Raw genomic sequence first — 17,310 nt, 5'->3', positions numbered from 1 at the left:
GGCGCCCAGAACTGGACGCAGTACTCCAGCTGCAGCCTGACCAGTGCTGCATAGAGGGGCGCATCACCTCCGTGGACCTGCTCAAGACGCATCTGTGGATGCATGACAAGGTACGGTTGGCCTTCCTGACTGTCTCCCCACACTGCCAGCCCATGTTCATCTTGGAGTCAATGATGACTCCAAGATCCTTTTCCGCCTCTTGTAAGTGTGGTGCCGGTTCTTCCTCCCCATGTGCAACACCTTGCACTTATCAGTGTTAAACCCCATCCTATTCTCATCCGCATGCACCACCCTTCATTAGGAACCACACTGGAACTGTCCAGGAACTCCCAAGACAGTTTGGCCACCTCCGTGCAGTGAAAAGACTTGGAGCAGAGCCACTGTGATGGGTCACATGGTTCTTCAATGGATCATGTACGACTCCCCCCACCTGGCTGGGGTCATCTGACCTCGGTCCTCTTTCCTGCAAGGGGCAGGGGGTCAGACACGATGATCCTTTGTGGTCCCTTCTGACTCTACAATCTGTGAATCACAAACACCTACAATAATTCAGCATTCAAGGTACAGTAAAATCTTTTCTCCTGCATCCCCAGGGTAAGGGGATAACTGCCAGTTATGTAAAAATTCCAATCTGAAATCCCCCGGCAGGGGTTTTCAGATAACGTGGAGCAGGAGGGGATGGCAGTTGCACATGGAGCAGCGGAAGGGATGCGTGGCAGCAGCAGTGCAGGGTGGTGGGTGTTGGAGGCAGCTCCACACAAAGCATGGGGCAGTGGGGTGGCAGTGGCTGCATGCAAAGTGGTGGCAACACAGGGTGGTGGATGGCGGCAGTTGCCATTGCGTGTGAGCTTTCTGGCCCTCCACCGCCTGTGTTCAACCAGCCAGCCAGAATGTCCAGTTAGTTAAATGCTGGATAGCAGAGATTTTACTGTACATGGTTTTAGAAGAGGCACTCTCTCCATTCAGACATTTGTAGAGTCATCAACTTCTCAAGAGCAATATGGAATTATGAATTCAGGATTTGGCTGATAAATAGAGGAAAATATGCACATTTAAAAGGAAAAATCAGAAGTGTTGTTTACCTATGCATCTTTTCTAACCAATTTGGAATTGCTGTTCTTAGAATTTAGCAGTTCATCTTTAAACATACACTTGTGAAATATATACACAATATTTTTCAAGTTAGAAAAAAAAATTATGACTACTACGGAAATCTCTGATTTTGTGGTCTCTTACTTGGTAAAGCGGATTTCCAGGTGAGACGTTAAATACTCCCTTGGGGTAAACGTGTGTTCCCAAACCACCATGTTTGGTACATAATTGATTGAGAAGCAGAGCTCAGAAAGTGCAGTGTGCAGTTTGTCCAGACTTAAAAAGAAACAAATACAAACACATCACATAATGAATGATAATTGCTTTCATAGAAGCAAACAGAATTCATTAGGAATGCTGCTGAAAAAAGTTTACTACCCCTTTGAAAAGAAGTTTGAAGTATGCAGTGCTGGCATTAGGAATAATTTCTAGTAAGCTAATTTAAAAACTGTGACTGTACAGAGTGCACTCTATCCCACCCTATCTGGGGCCATGGAAAGGAGCAGATCCCCAGCAGCCATTGCAGTGCCCCTAGACTCCTAAACCAGCATAAAAATCAGCCCTTCCTTATTTAAGACATGCACCCCAATTTGGGGGAGAATGATGACAGACTGATTTTCAGGGAAGAGGCATATTATTATGATAATGATGTAAATATGATAATTTAAGTACAAATATGCCTTCTCATAGTTGCTTTTCTAGTATGGCAACAGTGGAATGCTTAAAAGATTAGCCAAAGACTTTCTATTATTTCTGGTAACAATAACCAGTGTAAACCAATCCAAGTGATACGAATGCTGACATAAAAGCATGGGGAAGACTGAAGGAGTAAGAAGAATGGGCTCACTTGGTCACCACCAGTCTGTTTTTCCTCATGCTTTCTACTCCTGGTTTTTCCCTTTCTGGTTCCCCTTTCTTTCCAGTCTGTTTTTTTGACTTCTTGTTCACGGCTTGACTGATGGTTTTGGCACAATGCTTTGGCAGCAACTGCAACAGAAAAAATTCTTAGATTTAAAACAAAGTTATGGTTTAGGTGCAGTTTCCAACACAAGTGTACATTTCATATTTTCTTTAGCTGAGCATACAATTGCTATTTAGAAACACTGTCCTGCTTTGAGCAGGGGGTTGGACTAGATGACCTCCTGAGGTCCCTTCCAACCCCAGCTTTCTATGATTACATGAACATCTTCCACCCCATGTTTCCCAGTTTCATATATTTTTAAGATATCCTCAGAAGTAACAGGCTAACATGGAACAGAACCATTAAAATGATCTGTGTAGTTTAAGCAATTGGGGAAAAAAAAAAAATCAACCAAAGAGAAATAAAGGAATAAATAATATACAATATACACTAAACAGATATCAAAGAGTTTCTGGATAGCTTTGGACATTTCTCAGACAAATCAAAATGTGGCACATCCCATTAAATAGCATATGACACATATACAATTAGTGTTAATTTTCAAGATACTTTGCATACAACTATTGAAATATTTTTTGCAACTAAAGTATAATATACCATAATTTTACTCAAGAGTTGCTTGTACCACTGAAATTTGTGTGTGCGCATTCCACAGCTTCTCCCCTGCAACCAAAAAACCCCCAGACAAACCCTCCTCAAAGTACTAAGTACCTGGGTTCCTAATTAAACTTTTACCCATTTCTATAACCAGCAACATTTACAGATGAACCCTTCAAAGTTCTGATCCTCCAAATCTTAGTCTAGCCTGTCAAACTCCTTCCTCTATCAAAGCAACAGCTTTACAGTCCTAGCATACTGAAACACGCTGATCCTAGCAGAAGCAAAGCCACTATTACTGATCTTAACTTTAAATTAATTCAAAGCTTGAACTGCTAATAAAAAACATGTTTCTGTTAGGTTCGTGGAAGTAATGGGTGTTATAATGTTAATGCTAATTATGCTATGATGACACATTCTTAATGATTTTATAAAAAGTATATTTTTACTTATCTTCCAAATCCAAGATATTGGCCCCTATAGTCTCACAAGCTTTATAACATTACGTTGCATACAAATAGGCATGTTAGCCGCTTTAAAAGGGGAGGGAAAGTCATTGTTTGGGAGCCTGCAGCAGCTGTTATATTGTAACTGCAGGACACTGTAATGATACAAGTGAGCTACAGCACCTTAACTTTAACCCTGGAAGAGGCAGGTTAGGATGGAATGGTTTTGCTACACTTGTATTACCAGAGAATCATACAGATGTAACAGCCTGTATTGGTATCATTGGATAGTTATACAAATGTTATATCTATCTAATTCTGGAGAGTTTATTCATGACTGGAAACACTTCTCACCTGATCACTCAGCGTACACTGTTCTGTGCAAATATCTGTGATAAGATTTCGAGCTTGCTTAGCCATTTCATCCAAGAACATGTTACATAAGGAAAGACTGCGATCTCCAATGTGATGTCGCTATAAAAAAAACCCCCAAAAACAAAACACACCCTTAGAAATTTGTTTTCTAAATTTCTGACAGTGTTACAATATACGTCTATGGCTAATTCACAAGATAAACTATTCTGCATTATTCCCACTCTACCTGAATTTGTATACATTAAAATAACACATTGGTTACATAAGACTCCCCCTGCTGCCCTGAACTGATGTCCTAGTGTCATGCAATGTGCCCCTCCTCTGCTGCACTGCATCGTGTGGCCCCTCCTGTCTAAGCTCCCCATCCTCAGGCTCCTTCAGTCCCTTGGGCTGTGCTGTCCACAGAGGAGAGAGGGAGTGCTGAGTGGTGCCCTGACTGGGAGCCTAGGACCTTTTGGGAGCTGGGTATGACCTATGGACTACCAGATGCACAGCCCTGGTTTATATCATTACATTAGTCCACATCAACACATCAGTCCTGTGCATTCTCAAGTGAAAAAGCAGTTAAAATATTTTAATTAAGAGCAGTATATTTAAACATCACCTCTTCTGGGCATAGTTCATGGGTACAGCTCATGAAGTGAGTACAAAGCAGTGGGAATGCAATCGAATATCTTGACTGAGAGGGAAGCTCCAAACACTGCTGAAACATCTTCTCAAAAGCACGACTATAAAAACTTTATAGGAACAGAAAATTAAATTTTACTACTAACATAATATTTCAGTCAGATTCAGACAAATATCGCAAAATACCATCTTCTTTTACCCAGATCGACGACATTATTTCAGCTACAGATCAAATCCAGCTCATTCAATTGTATGTGCACACACAGAGAGAGAGGATACCAACAGTTTCTTTTTGCCTTGCTCATGGAATAAGCTACTTTATGATTATGCTAAAGCAAAAAGGTGCTGGACTTCATTTATGGTTTATTCTTCAATGTAATTATTTTTTCAGTTATGAAAAAACTAAGTTAAGAAAAATATTATTGAAGTAAGAAAGACATTTTATGCTAATAGCCAGTGCTGTCACTTACAAAGGGAAAAACCAGTGAACATTCACAATACTTTAAGTGGTATTATTTTAATCTGCTAGTACCCTAAACTCAAAAGTAGGACTGACTGAATAACTCTGATTCCAAAATTCATCATGCACCCCTACTCCTAGCATTCAGAAATATTTTAAATTCAAATCCATTCTGAAAGAGCTAAAAGCAAAATATTTTTTCCCCTCAGAAAATTTGATAAACACACAGAAGGGCAAAAGGCAAAAGAACACTTTGCCTAAGCATCTTAAAAATAAGCTTCATTCAGCACCAAAATCCTCAGTATGAATTTATATAGCCTTTTAAACAGTTTGTTTCCTCATTTATGTATTTCAGTACCAAATACTTAAAATTTAAGGTGGTTTTATTTTTTTCTTCCACAGAGGTTTTAAAAAAGTTTCAAAATCTTAGTAGTTTTGGATTTACTTCTTATAGCAAAAAAGTTTAGTAAATACTTTTCAAAGCTTCTGGAAAGCTTTACTTGAAAAAAATGGCTAAATAGATATGGCAACTTCTTACTGAAGAGAACTTTGCTCTGTGAAAAGATGGGTTATTATTAATCAATTTTATTGATTCTTTCTGTATTAATTCTGCAAGGCCAACACAGCTAAAGCAAAACATGCTAGAAAATTTCTCATTTATTGTTCAACATAATTCTTCATTATGTTTAAGTTAGTTAAACCAATAAAAATAGAAATACATGCATATGGAAAGAGTGTCTAAGACTTATTTGTAGAGGGTATTTTTATTTTGGTTCGCTTTAATAAGTTTTGTATTTGATATTTTAGGCTCACAAACCTGAACATTAGTAAATCACCTGGGCTTATCAGATTAATAACCAGCATTTTTTAAGAAATTCTTTGAAGCGTACTTTTCATATCATCTAAGCAAATAATTATTAATAATTTGAACCGCTATTGTCTTTCAAGTCAAGGCATATCTAGAATGTGGATTTGCAATAAGGTGGGCATGCATGCACACACAGTCATTCTTAGATAAACCATCACTGTTAACCTCACTGGCTCATATAAATTAAAGTTTTAATTTACTCCTTTGCTGAAACTTTCTACATAAAATTTTGTTTAAAAACTGCACTTGCAAGAAAACACAGAAAACAAATCTTGTAGAGTCAGAAAAACGACATACCAAAATATAGAAAGGTCTGATGTTTCCACCAACATTTCCACCAATGAATCGACCATTTTTGTGTGGAAAATGATAGTGTTCATCATCTTCCCAAGTTCTCTGTGATCTGCAAGGCTTAGTGAAGCCTTTGACACACTGGTGTAAGCCTGTAAGAGCGAAACACAACAGAAATGTGACTTTATTGATGCTTCTCTAAAGTACAGTGCAGCCAGGTATTCATTTTAAAATGGCTTACACCATAAGCCAGACCAATGCTTTTAATAAAAAGGCTACGTTTTCACTTAACCCTGCACGCTCTCTTTTTACACTTAAAAGCAATGTAACAGCCAAGTTGCAAGCCTAATTTGAAAGCAGGTATGACACCATGATCTGGGAACCTTTCTGAAGCAAGATATTCTGACAAAGACAAATACAATGTCCCAACCTGGCCATTGCTGAAACTGTTTACTAAGAAAAAGCCTAGTCCCCCACTCCCAACTATTCTAACTATTAACTAATAACTATTCAGAGTTATTTTTTTTGAAGCTCAGAGATGGGAGGGGAACAGTATAAAACAATACTGAGCCTAATTAGAACTGCAAACAATGTGTATAAATAAGACTTGGGTGTTAATTTAGAAACCTATGCTGGTTTTAAGTTAAGCGATGCAAAAAGTTCTGTTCAGGAGTTTTGCTTCGTTTTTACTAGAAATAATGATTGAGAAAAACTAAGAGAAAAGGCATTAAACTGTTATGTGCAGGGTAGTGATCTTCATGCCAAAGTACGTTAAGAGAGTAAAGGGTCTGGCTTTGCTCAGCTGTGCAAAGATGTCATAAAAGGCAGGATTGAAAATGTAGTCTTTCCTCTTCTGTAACTTTTTTCCCCCCTCAAGTAAAACAAAGGAACCAAAAATAAAAGCCTATCCAGATTTTGGACCCAAGAGCTCTCTGGCTACACATCTAAGAGTCCTTGTGAATGAGGGGAATTTAAGAGTTTCGTTAACATCTGTGAGAGCAGCAGAATAACAAATTTTTATTGTGTTACTGTCTATTCCACTGGGGGGAAGTTGCATCTCTAAGTATTCCTTGTGCAACTGTTTTTTTGTGGGGACCCACAAATAGGTGGACATATGGCTAAAGCTGCACTTAACTGAACAGCTCATGCTGAATGGCTCCTACAAACCAGAAAGCCTTCAGAGAATGAAGAGAAGCATCTTCAAGAATGGAACAAGTGCTCATTATGCAAAGTCTGTATTTCAGTTTCACGGTTTGAAGAGATAGCACACTCTGAATGGGGGTATGAAATTTCAACATAGCAGCTACTCTGCACCATCTGAAATATCCTACTACATACCACGTGGGTACTCACATTGATTCAGCAGACCAGCCAATTGGCTGTACATTCACACTCTTGTTTACAACACATTAACTTCCCTATACAGACAAACCCTTTCTTTGTAAAAGCAATTTTGCATCCAGTGTAAATTGTCATATAAAAATATACGTTTAAAGCATGGTTCTTAAAGCACTGGCAAATGACCACCTTGAAACTACACTTGTGTTCAAAAGTTCTGCTTCCATATGTAGTCAGAATCACTTCCGTTTACCTTAGGAAACAGAAACAAGTTTCCTGCGTTACAGAGCGAATATTATGGTAATAGATTGATTCTACTCTGATCAGGAATCAGATTTAACTTAATCCCAAGCTTTGCTTTTGTCTAAAGAGAGACAAGGGGAAGAGCAGCCCTGAAGAACTCAACCAGCCTACACTGTTTAACAGCTACGCTCTGGTACATTGTGGCATGAACGGTAGGGCCTGGTGTACTACACTTCTGTGGTCATTCCAAGATTAGGAGACAAGCAGTGCAGACTTAAAATTCTTTGATCACACCTTGAAAAACACTTCTCTTTCTCTGATAATGTCCTCCTCCCTCCCTCTGTTCTGTCCCATACTTTTTTCCTTATTGCTGCTACTATTCATTTGCACTACCCATTCACAGAAGGCACTTTTATCACCTTCTACTTACTGCTCTAGGTTTTCCAGTTATCCTATCATTGCTTAAACTTTTTTCCTGAAACCATATGGACTTTGTTCACTTTGCCCTTTAGCTAAACATTCCAGAAAAAACATGGGAAAAATGATCTCTTTGGTCTTGTCTATCTTAGAATGAGATACGTTCTGAATGAAAAGTCTTATTCCACTTGCAAACATTAATTTATAGGCTTATATGAAAAAGTAATGGCAAAACTGGATTCTATTCTGGACAGAGCCACTGTATCAATTTAAGTTTATCTTACTTAAACATAATTAATTCCAATAAGCAACACTTCTACAGTTTGCTTATAATAAAAGGCCCATACAATTTTTAGTTTGCCAGAAAGGAATCAGATTCAGTGGTATAGTGTATGCATATCTGATTTTGAAAATGTATGAACTACTCTTTAAGGTATGCAAAGAGAAAAGCAAAGAACTTCTAAAAAGAATTAAACCATAACACATTATCTACACAAATTTTACTCTGATATACCATCACAAGCTGTTCTGCCTCGTTTGCAGTGTGAGTGAAGACTGCATCATTAATCACAGAAACAAACTATTTATTACAAAACATAAGTATACTTAAGACTTACCTGTAATCTAAACCAATCTAATCTCATTCCTCTGAAGTCAAATACCTCCCCATCTTCAACTGCATCAGAAAAAAATACAAATTAAACCATCTTTAAACAGCAATCATGAAGACAACTTCACATTTAGGAAGACTGAGCTTCAGTATAAAGGCTCTTAATGATAATTTTTTTTTAGTCTGTAGGAGAACAAAGCCAGATTTGCCCTCAAGATGTGGTAAATTCTAATATTATAAAAGCCTTAGTCTGTCTGTCCGTAATGCTTTAGTCGCACTCTGATTGATTGTCATGATGGTGGGGGCACTGCTGGCCTTGCCCCTGCCCCCCAGTCTCCGCTCTCATGGTGGCACATACCCCAACAGGACTGAAGTGGGGGGACAAGGACAGCGGCACTGGCCTCACCCCCTTCCCAGCCCTGCTTCTTGGAGACAGAGGGGCAGAACAGGCCCAGACCTGTCTTGGGGGGTGGGGGGGAAGCAGGGGAGAATGGAGCTGGACAAGCAGCAGGGGCAGGCCCGGACACAGGACTCTGTCCCCACCTGTCCTCCCCCCATGACGGGGGGACTGAGGGACTGGAGCAGGTGGGCGAGGCACCCTGGGAGGGAAGGAAGGGAGTCCTCATGGGGCCAGAAGCAGAGCGGTGGCAGCTCAGGCAGTGTGTGGCGGTGTTTCATCCTCCCCACCCCCGGTCATTCTTGCCAGGCAATTGGCTAGTCCCAATATAAATGGCCACACTAATAAAATCCAATACAAGGGAATTAAGCATTTATCAGGAAGAAATGCGTGCCATACACCTGAAGTGAAAAGATGGGACTTCTTGAAAAAAGAATTCTCCAAAATTTGTAACTACAGATGCGTGCCTCTCTCTAAGCCCGGTAAACATTTGCAAAGGAGTACAGACAGAAACTTTGCAGAAGTATTCCAGGTAGAAGGCAGGACAGATGGCATCTGAGAGTAACTCATTCAGAGGCATAAACTTTCAAAGACAACAGCCTACTTCGTCAGATGTTATTCCAGATAAGTATAATGTCTGGAACCTTAAGAAGTGAGGGTGCCTCTCTGGGAATGGACTCTGGTCCTTACAGAATTAAAAAAAATAGAATTAAATACATTAGGATGTATTTTAATAGCAATTAAAGATTACTGATGAATAAGGATGATTAAACTGGTTTCAAAAGTTAACTTGTCTAACAGAATACTGTTAAAACTCTGACTACAGTGTTTATTGTAATCTAGTTTGACATATCACTGCCATTATATGACCACAGAATGAAATAAATCAGTGATTCTCAACCAGGGTGTCTTGGGATGCTACACAATATTAGTGCTGTTAGGTGTGCACACACCTATACGTGTTTTATAAGATAGACAACAGGTCAGAATGGTTTTTTTTTGATACTATGCATTCCTATTTGATATCCCAAGGTTTTTCTTGAGTGGTTTACAACAGAAGGATTACTCTATTGTTTTTCAGTGGTCAAAAAAACAAGTGAAAACTAACAGCTTGTATTTTCTGAGGGGACATGGAGAATTACTGGTATAAACGTTCACTGTGTATTTTACATGGGCACAGCATGACTTTGCTACTTTAAAAGCCCTATTATGCCACCATTATTCTTCTTCCTGGTTACTGCAAGGTAACTTTTCAAAATCTGTTCCAGTGAAACCGCATGGTATTCCAATGATCCAAGATAAGAGCAGCATCAATTAAGCAATTTTGCCTGCACAAGTATTTTACGACTGTTCAACATGCCAGATACTTTATTTTCCATTTAAAGGAACGAGTCTATATCAACATGAAACTTTCTAGTAACTTTCAGTAACCAGCACTCCTTCAGGTAATTTCCCTTTTCTGAGTATACACTGACAATTCAAAAGAAAGGTAGGCAACAGGCAGTACTGGAAAAGGTGAACATAAAATGCTGGAAAGAAGCCATCCTACATAATGGGAACTAAGAAAATGTTGAGCTTACCTAAGTACATTATTTGCTATAATGGATTCTAGAAAGCTCAAGGTAATGGAAACTTTCTCTTTTGGTCAACTTTTCCTTGAGTACATCTGAACAGACTCACCTTGTTTCACACTTAAGGAAGTCATAGTGTTGACAAAAGAGGACATGATGATTGATTCGTCTTCAGGGCACACTGAGAGATTCTAAAACAAAAGTAAACATTGTTACCATAATTATTTCCAACTTATTGGCTATACTGAGAGCATATCAAGAAACCCTAAATCCATACATTTACCAGATATGGACTACATTGAATGCTGTTGTTTTTAATCACTTCATAAAGTAAGTAACTTGAAATGCAAATGGACTTATAGCAGGCTAAATCTATTATAATTTTCAGATACATAGGGACTGACATCTTTTCTGCTGAGAAAAGAGGATCAAGAGTTTACTGGCTTCAGAACAACTTGTATCAGTGTGCTACAACAAGACTACCTCTAGAGCAATGAGATCCTTTCAAGGGTGCTGTGGGGTTCCACACAATGTTAGCACTGTTAGGTGTGCAAACATGATTCACAAGATTAAACCCAGAGATTTCAAATAGGAATCCATAATGTCAAACATTCTGACCTGATGTGGCCTTTCTGAGCTGGCATTTCCCAAGGGGCGTCTTGAATCTAAAGAGTAGTGCTTTGAGTCTAAAAAGATTGAGAACCACTGTTGTAGGGATTTTGCTATCCTGAGCATGCCAGACAGTACCTAGATACTAGAGCTGCGTGAAACTTTGGGTGCCAATTCGACTCGAAAGAGATTAGGCCCAATTCCATGGCTGAATATCCAAATCTGATCAGGAGACCAGTAATAAGGGTCCGAATCAATTCAAAGCTCTCTGAATCAATTTGGAGAGCTTTGGCAATTTGGGCAGTCCCCACTTGCTGCTGCATGCAGCTAGACTCACACTCTGTGCCAGTAAGTAGGGGGTGGGAGGTGAAGGAGACCATGGGGGGACCCACTCTCCCAGCCCTGTCAATGGTTGTCTTGCCCGGCCCCAGCTCCCGGTTCTTAAAGAAAAAGAAATGTAAAAAAAAGCCCTGCAGTCCAGATGCTGCAGCTGCCATTGGGGTTTCTGAGGGCTCATGGCAGAGCCCCCCACCCAGTGCAGAGTAGTGGGGGGCAGCAGGGATTGCCCCTCACCACCCCTGGCAGCAGCCTGTGAGTGCAGGGCTTTTTTTTAAGAGCTGGGGCCAGGCAGGACAGCCATTGCCAGGGCTGGGACAGCAGGTGGGGGATGGGGCCTGTTTGATTCAGAGAATCAGCCGATTCAGCAGTGGCCGAATCTCTGAATCAGATTCCACTGAATCAATTTGGGACAGTACTTCGAATCACCAAATCGAATCACTGTTCCCCGAATTGGCTGAATCCGAATCTCAAGTGAGTACTAGTTGATTCGCACAGGCCTACCAGATACTTTCCAGACTGCAGTCATACAATAGGCGCTAAATATTTTGCCAGTATAGATCCCTGACTTATCTGCATAGAAAATTTAGCTCTGACCAACTGCAATAAAAGCTGTTAAATACAACAATACCGCATTACATTTTGCTTTGCTTTCCACAAAGTCCCACATCAACATCTAATAGTCATAAACTAAGTTTGACATGAATGATTTCTACCATCTAGAAGTATACTTTGCATACTAAGTTTTCAGATGCTTTTAAAAAAGACTGTTTTTTGCAAACATTCAGATTGTATGGCTACATAAAAATACAAAAGCAAGATAGTAATATATAATTCTGATTATTGTAAACATTTCTGGCTTTTTTTTCCAAATCTGGAATTTCACAGTATATTAGATCACCTCACAATCACGTCAGTCTATTACTGTTTTTGGTACTTGTTAAGCACTGAATATAATTAGCCCTCAGACTCAGATTCATAGACGTTAGGGGCGGAAGGGACCTCAATAGATCATAGAGTCCAACCCCCTGCACAGGGAGGAAAGAGCACTGGGTTCATATGATCCCAGCCAGATGCCTATCTAACGTCCTCTTGAAGACCCCCAGGGAACCTCCTTTGGGAACCCATTCCAGATTTTGGACACTAACTGTGAAGAAGTTCCTCCTAATGTCCAGTCTAAATCTGCTCTCTCTTAGCTTATGGCCATTATTTCTTGCAACCCCCTGGGGTGCCTTGGTGAGTAGAGCTTCACCAATTGCCTTCTGCACCCCCATGATGAATTTATAGGCAGCTACAAGGTCGCCCCCCAACCTTCTCTTGCCGAAGCTGAAGAGGTCCAGGTGCCCTAGTCTCCTCGTAGGGCTTGGCCTGCAAGCCCTTAACCATATGAGTGGCCCTTCTCTGAACCCTCTCCAGGTTATCCACATCCCTCATATAGTGTGGCGCCCAAAACTGGACGCAGTATTCCAACTGCAGTCTGACCAGTGCCTGATAGAGGGGAAGTATCACCTCCTTGGATCTATTTGTCATGCATCTGCTGATGCGTGATAAAGTGCAGTTAGCTTTGCTGATGACTTCGTCACACTGATGACTCACGTTGATCTTGGAGTCCACTAGGACTCCGAGATCCCTTTCCGCTTCCGTGCTGCTGAGCAAGTCATTTCCTAGGCAGTAGGTGCTGGACATTTTTCCTTCCTAGGTGCAAGACTTTGCATTTCTCCTTGCTAAATTGCATTCTACTGTTTTCTGCCCATTTGTCCAACCTGTCCAGGTCTGCCTGTAGTTGTTCCCTGCCCTCCGGTGTGTCCACTCAACCACTATTTACATTTTCTCATTTAATTTTGCTTGTAATTTTTATGTCAATCTGAGATGAACATTTATGCAATTGTGAAAGTTTGAGAAACAAATTTCCTAGGTCTAAGAAATCATTTTTCATGGGTAACTGATGCTAAATTCAAAAACATAATTTATACCATAATTCTAATACATATGCATACGTAAACCAGTGGAATGATTATACTTGCAGTCAGGGGCTACAGAGATTTTCCAGATAAAAATGAGTATGACAAGAGAGGCTATAGAAACAGCAAATAAATCTATAGATCTTTAACTATTAGAAACAATTCTAGGAATTCATTTACTTTTAAATAAAATCAACTATTAAAAGTCAAGTTCAATAATCAAAAAACAGAATTTACAGCATACTTGAAAATAAATTCAAGTCTACAGCACAACACATACTGGTTACAGTCTGGATAATAAATAAGAATCCTATGCCTTGAAGTACAGATTAGCAAAATCTGGGTGCCATCTAGTGGTTATATGAAGGTACAAGTTTAGAAACAGTGGCTGCTGATGAGAGGTGAATACAAAAAAACCCAAACAAGCCCCATGCTTTACCAGAAGAGGCAGCACATTATTTTAACCGGGCTTTGCAACATCTGTATAGATCATGTGCTTCAGCAGGGCTTTTTGGCACTTTCATCTAAAGCCAATTCAATCAGCTATTAGATAAAAGTATCAAAAAAAAAGCCCTGCTGAATCGCCTGATCTATACAGATGTTGGGCAGCTAGGTCCAGCTAATGTGATGCCCCATTTGGTCTTGTGCTGGGCTCGGCATGGGGGTGGGTCAGAGTTTAAAGCACTGTTTTTTTGGATTTTATTATGTCTGTAAATGGCCAGTAGAAATCAAAGGTTCTCAAAAAGGCTGCCACAGCATGCTGAAAGGTCCTTCCAGGGATGCTGTGACATGGGTGCTTCTATGGCCAAGTTAAAATGCCCTGGATGCCTTCTGTGGAGGCAGATTTGGAAGTAACTCTAGTTGGAACCCATATTCTTCATGCAGCTCTTCTCAGCCTGACCCCACATGTTCCTCCTGGAAACAGCTGCACCAGGCAAGTGGGACTGTCCTGTACCCCTCTGATTTTGGGAAAGCATGTATGATTGGACTGCGAATGGCTATAGCAAGGGCACATGCTCTGGCCACAGCCATTTGCACTACCCATCCGGAGGGGTCAGGCTGCACTGCAGCAATCTTTAGCATAGTTCAGCCAAAGGAGGAGTGGGATGTAAGGCATTCAGGGCAGGTAAGACCGCCTCTTTATTCCTACACACAACACACCCCCCCTAGAGGCACAGGGTTTTGCCCACAGCACAAAACTATTAGTTATACCACTGATCCTGCCTGTTTTAAATTTATTAGAAAAACCTAATACAGGAAGGAACACATGGAAGCATGCAGGCTGAGAACCACTGAGGTAAGCTGAGGCAGTGAAACAGTGGTTCTCAATCAGGGTTGCTACCAAATTCAAACAAATTATGGAGGGGTATCATGACTCTGAAAAGGATGAGAACAACCCAGAAATTATTACGTCTTACAGTAGATGCTCTATTCGATGAAGAAAACGTTTGGGGTAATGTTGCATCAAACGTCTTAAAGTCAGTTCTCTGGGTTTTAAAATCACAACAGTCTCGCGATACCCCACCTTTCAGTCCTAGCAAGTTATTTTTACATACAGTCGACATTCTCACGTACTGCCTTTTACTTCTAAATTTTTTTAAGAATATTGTCACCAAACAGTAAATGCTATCTAAAAGATGCGAGTCCTTTTTTTCTTAAAGCAATTAGTGACGTCTGATTGTATTACAATGTATGTTAGCAGCTTTTGGCCCTGCAAATAATGGGTGAAAGACACTTAAACAAAAACAAAACAAAAAACTGTTGCACTGTCTTGACCCCATTGCCAAATAGGGTAGTCAGCTGCTGCTTTGAGCTGCAAATTTTGAACAATCTGCTTTCCAACATCCTGCTCTACAGACATAGCCACTATTTTGTACATCTGGTAGGAAAAATAAATTCTGTTCTCCTTGTCCTACTGACTTATAACACAAAGTAACAGCTCTAGCATCTTAAAGGCAGGAAAGCAAGGACACTAGTGGAGAACCCCACATCAAGCAGTTATATGGTCTTTCAGCAAATTCCTTCTGAACAGCTAGTGGACTTACCTTGCTTGAGGAACCAAACCTCAATTTCTTTACAATCACAGAAGCCACTGAACACAGTGGGAGAGACTTGAACTGAGATGTAGAAATGTAAAGGATTTACCTGATTTAACTTGGCAAGAGATTCTTCCCACCAATGCTGAGGGACTAACACCTGAGGCAGGAGTGAGAACCTGATCTACCTCATGTAGAGAAAGCTATCAAGTTTCTGAAATGTGCATTTCATTTCAAAAGGCCAGTCTCTTACAGCAAAATAAGGAAGGGAATAAAAAACTCCCTTGTTATAGACGAACAAGACTCCACTGACACTGCCTGTCTCTATGGAAAGTACTTCCTCTACTAATCTCCTTGGTTATTTAAAAAAACCCACAAAACAAAACCCCAGCTGTTTTGTCATCTGAAGTACTGCAAGGATGACCCTACCTCAAGAGCAGACTAATCACCACAGAGAAGTTGTAGAGTTTGACCATGATCCTCTTTGCTGTCAGAATCTAGAAGGATATTTGTCACACCTCAAAAAACCTTCTAGTAGACACAAGGGCTGCTTGCAGATGTTAAAATCACCTCTCAAAAAACCCTGTGCTTTACCGGAAGCAGCAGTGCGCTACTTTGATCCGTCACTGCAGCATCTATATAGGTTAGTCACTTCAGCAAGGCTTTTTGGCACTTTTATCTAATAGCTGATTCAATCAAAAAAGCCTCACCAGAAAAGCCCCAAAGCCTCACTAAAGCACCTGATCTATACAGATGATGGGTGAGCTGGGTCCAAATAATGCACTGCCTCTTCTGAACACGCACTGGACTCCGTGGGGAAGCAGAGAGTTTACAGTAAAATCCTCCCCCCTCAATACTTTTTTTTTTCCCAACATCTGCAGGCAGCCAAGATGTCTTTCCTTGCACTCTAAATAAGAATACTGGCCCAATATACTGTTAATGGGAGTTTTGTCCTAAATTTCAACAGGATCTCAATTTCACTCTGAATTGGAGTCACTTTTAGAAACTGACCATACAAGAGTCTTCTGGAGGACAATTATGTGAAGAGAATTCCTGAAGCAGGCAAGTGACGCAAGTAGAGAATCCATCTCAGTTCATGCCTCTGTTAGCTTGAACTGGGCTGCTTCTTCCAGCATAATAAAATTTTCTCAAAAAAACGTACTGATAATCACAGCTGTATCAAATTTCTTTTCACAGAAGTAGAAGCTGGTGACAGAAGTTTCTCCTGAGGAGATGCTCATCTTCCCAGTCAGTTCAATTGTACCTGCCTGTGCATCCCAACCTGTATCATTAACTTGTGTCAATCTCTTGCAGGCAATGGACAAGAACCAAGAGCCCATCAGATCCTTTTTCAGACTGACTGAGCCAGGAATTCCCTAATGAGTTGACTCAATAGCTTTACTGCCCTTAAACTAGAGGCGCTCCTGCCTCCCATTTACTTAAAAAAACCCTATAGTGGTTAAAGTAAACTGTAATATGTGCCTTTGAAAACAGATGTTGCCACCTTCACTAAATGCAATATGGATTTTTTTATTTTTATATATATATATAAAATTAACATTCATATTTTAATCAAGGTTTTATGTTCATAACTTCAACTTAAATGCTCAGCCATAAGACACTGACTTATTTTGTTCTGCAACTTTTGTTATTTAATCGGTACACATACAAAGTGAGAAACTTCAGGGGGGAGTAATCAGACCAAAAAGCATGCCTCACCTGCACAAGTTCATTTAAGACTACGGCATCAAAGCCTGAAAGGTACTGCACATAGTATCTCTGCATCACTGGTCCATATTTTCGCACATGTGCCCTTAGTTCTTCCATGTAGAATATCAGTTCAGCTATGTGCCTAAAGGAACAAAAAACCAAAAAAGTTTATGAATGTGAAAGATGTCCTTATCAACAGAAGTCAGAAACTTCACACTACCATGACATTATTCCTAGACAGGATTTTAAGAGAGTTTATTTTGCTTTAACACTTCAAACCTTCTTTTAAAAATGTTACTAAGTTTAGGCAAATCTTTCAGTGAGAAGGGATTATATGAAGTTATTAGTTTTACCCTGTAGTCAGAGCCTCTAACAGAACAACAGGTAACAAACAGCTGCACCAC

The 17,310-nt window shown here is 40.1% G+C and overlaps 1 protein-coding gene across 1 annotated transcript in view; it reads right to left on the bottom strand.

The window, feature by feature from the left end:
• NCKAP1 (NCK associated protein 1) overlaps positions 1–17,310 on the bottom strand; it is a 49,900-nt gene that overhangs the window by 25,996 nt on the left and 6,594 nt on the right. The window contains exons 6-13 of the mRNA XM_019554034.1: positions 16,916–17,048; positions 10,364–10,445; positions 8,294–8,352; positions 5,685–5,830; positions 4,037–4,169; positions 3,412–3,531; positions 1,940–2,079; positions 1,237–1,368 (exon numbers count right to left, since the gene is read on the bottom strand). Of these exons, the coding sequence (XP_019409579.1) occupies positions 1,237–1,368; positions 1,940–2,079; positions 3,412–3,531; positions 4,037–4,169; positions 5,685–5,830; positions 8,294–8,352; positions 10,364–10,445; positions 16,916–17,048 (945 nt within the window). The remainder of the gene's footprint in view (positions 1–1,236; positions 1,369–1,939; positions 2,080–3,411; positions 3,532–4,036; positions 4,170–5,684; positions 5,831–8,293; positions 8,353–10,363; positions 10,446–16,915; positions 17,049–17,310) is intronic.

Source organism: Crocodylus porosus, unplaced genomic scaffold, assembly GCF_001723895.1.
Source record: "Crocodylus porosus isolate Cpor-Errol unplaced genomic scaffold, CroPor_comp1, whole genome shotgun sequence".
Lineage (NCBI taxonomy): Eukaryota > Metazoa > Chordata > Crocodylia > Crocodylidae > Crocodylus > Crocodylus porosus.
The sequence above is the reverse complement of the archived record's forward strand: the minus strand, read 5'-3'. Positions and strand labels throughout refer to the sequence as shown.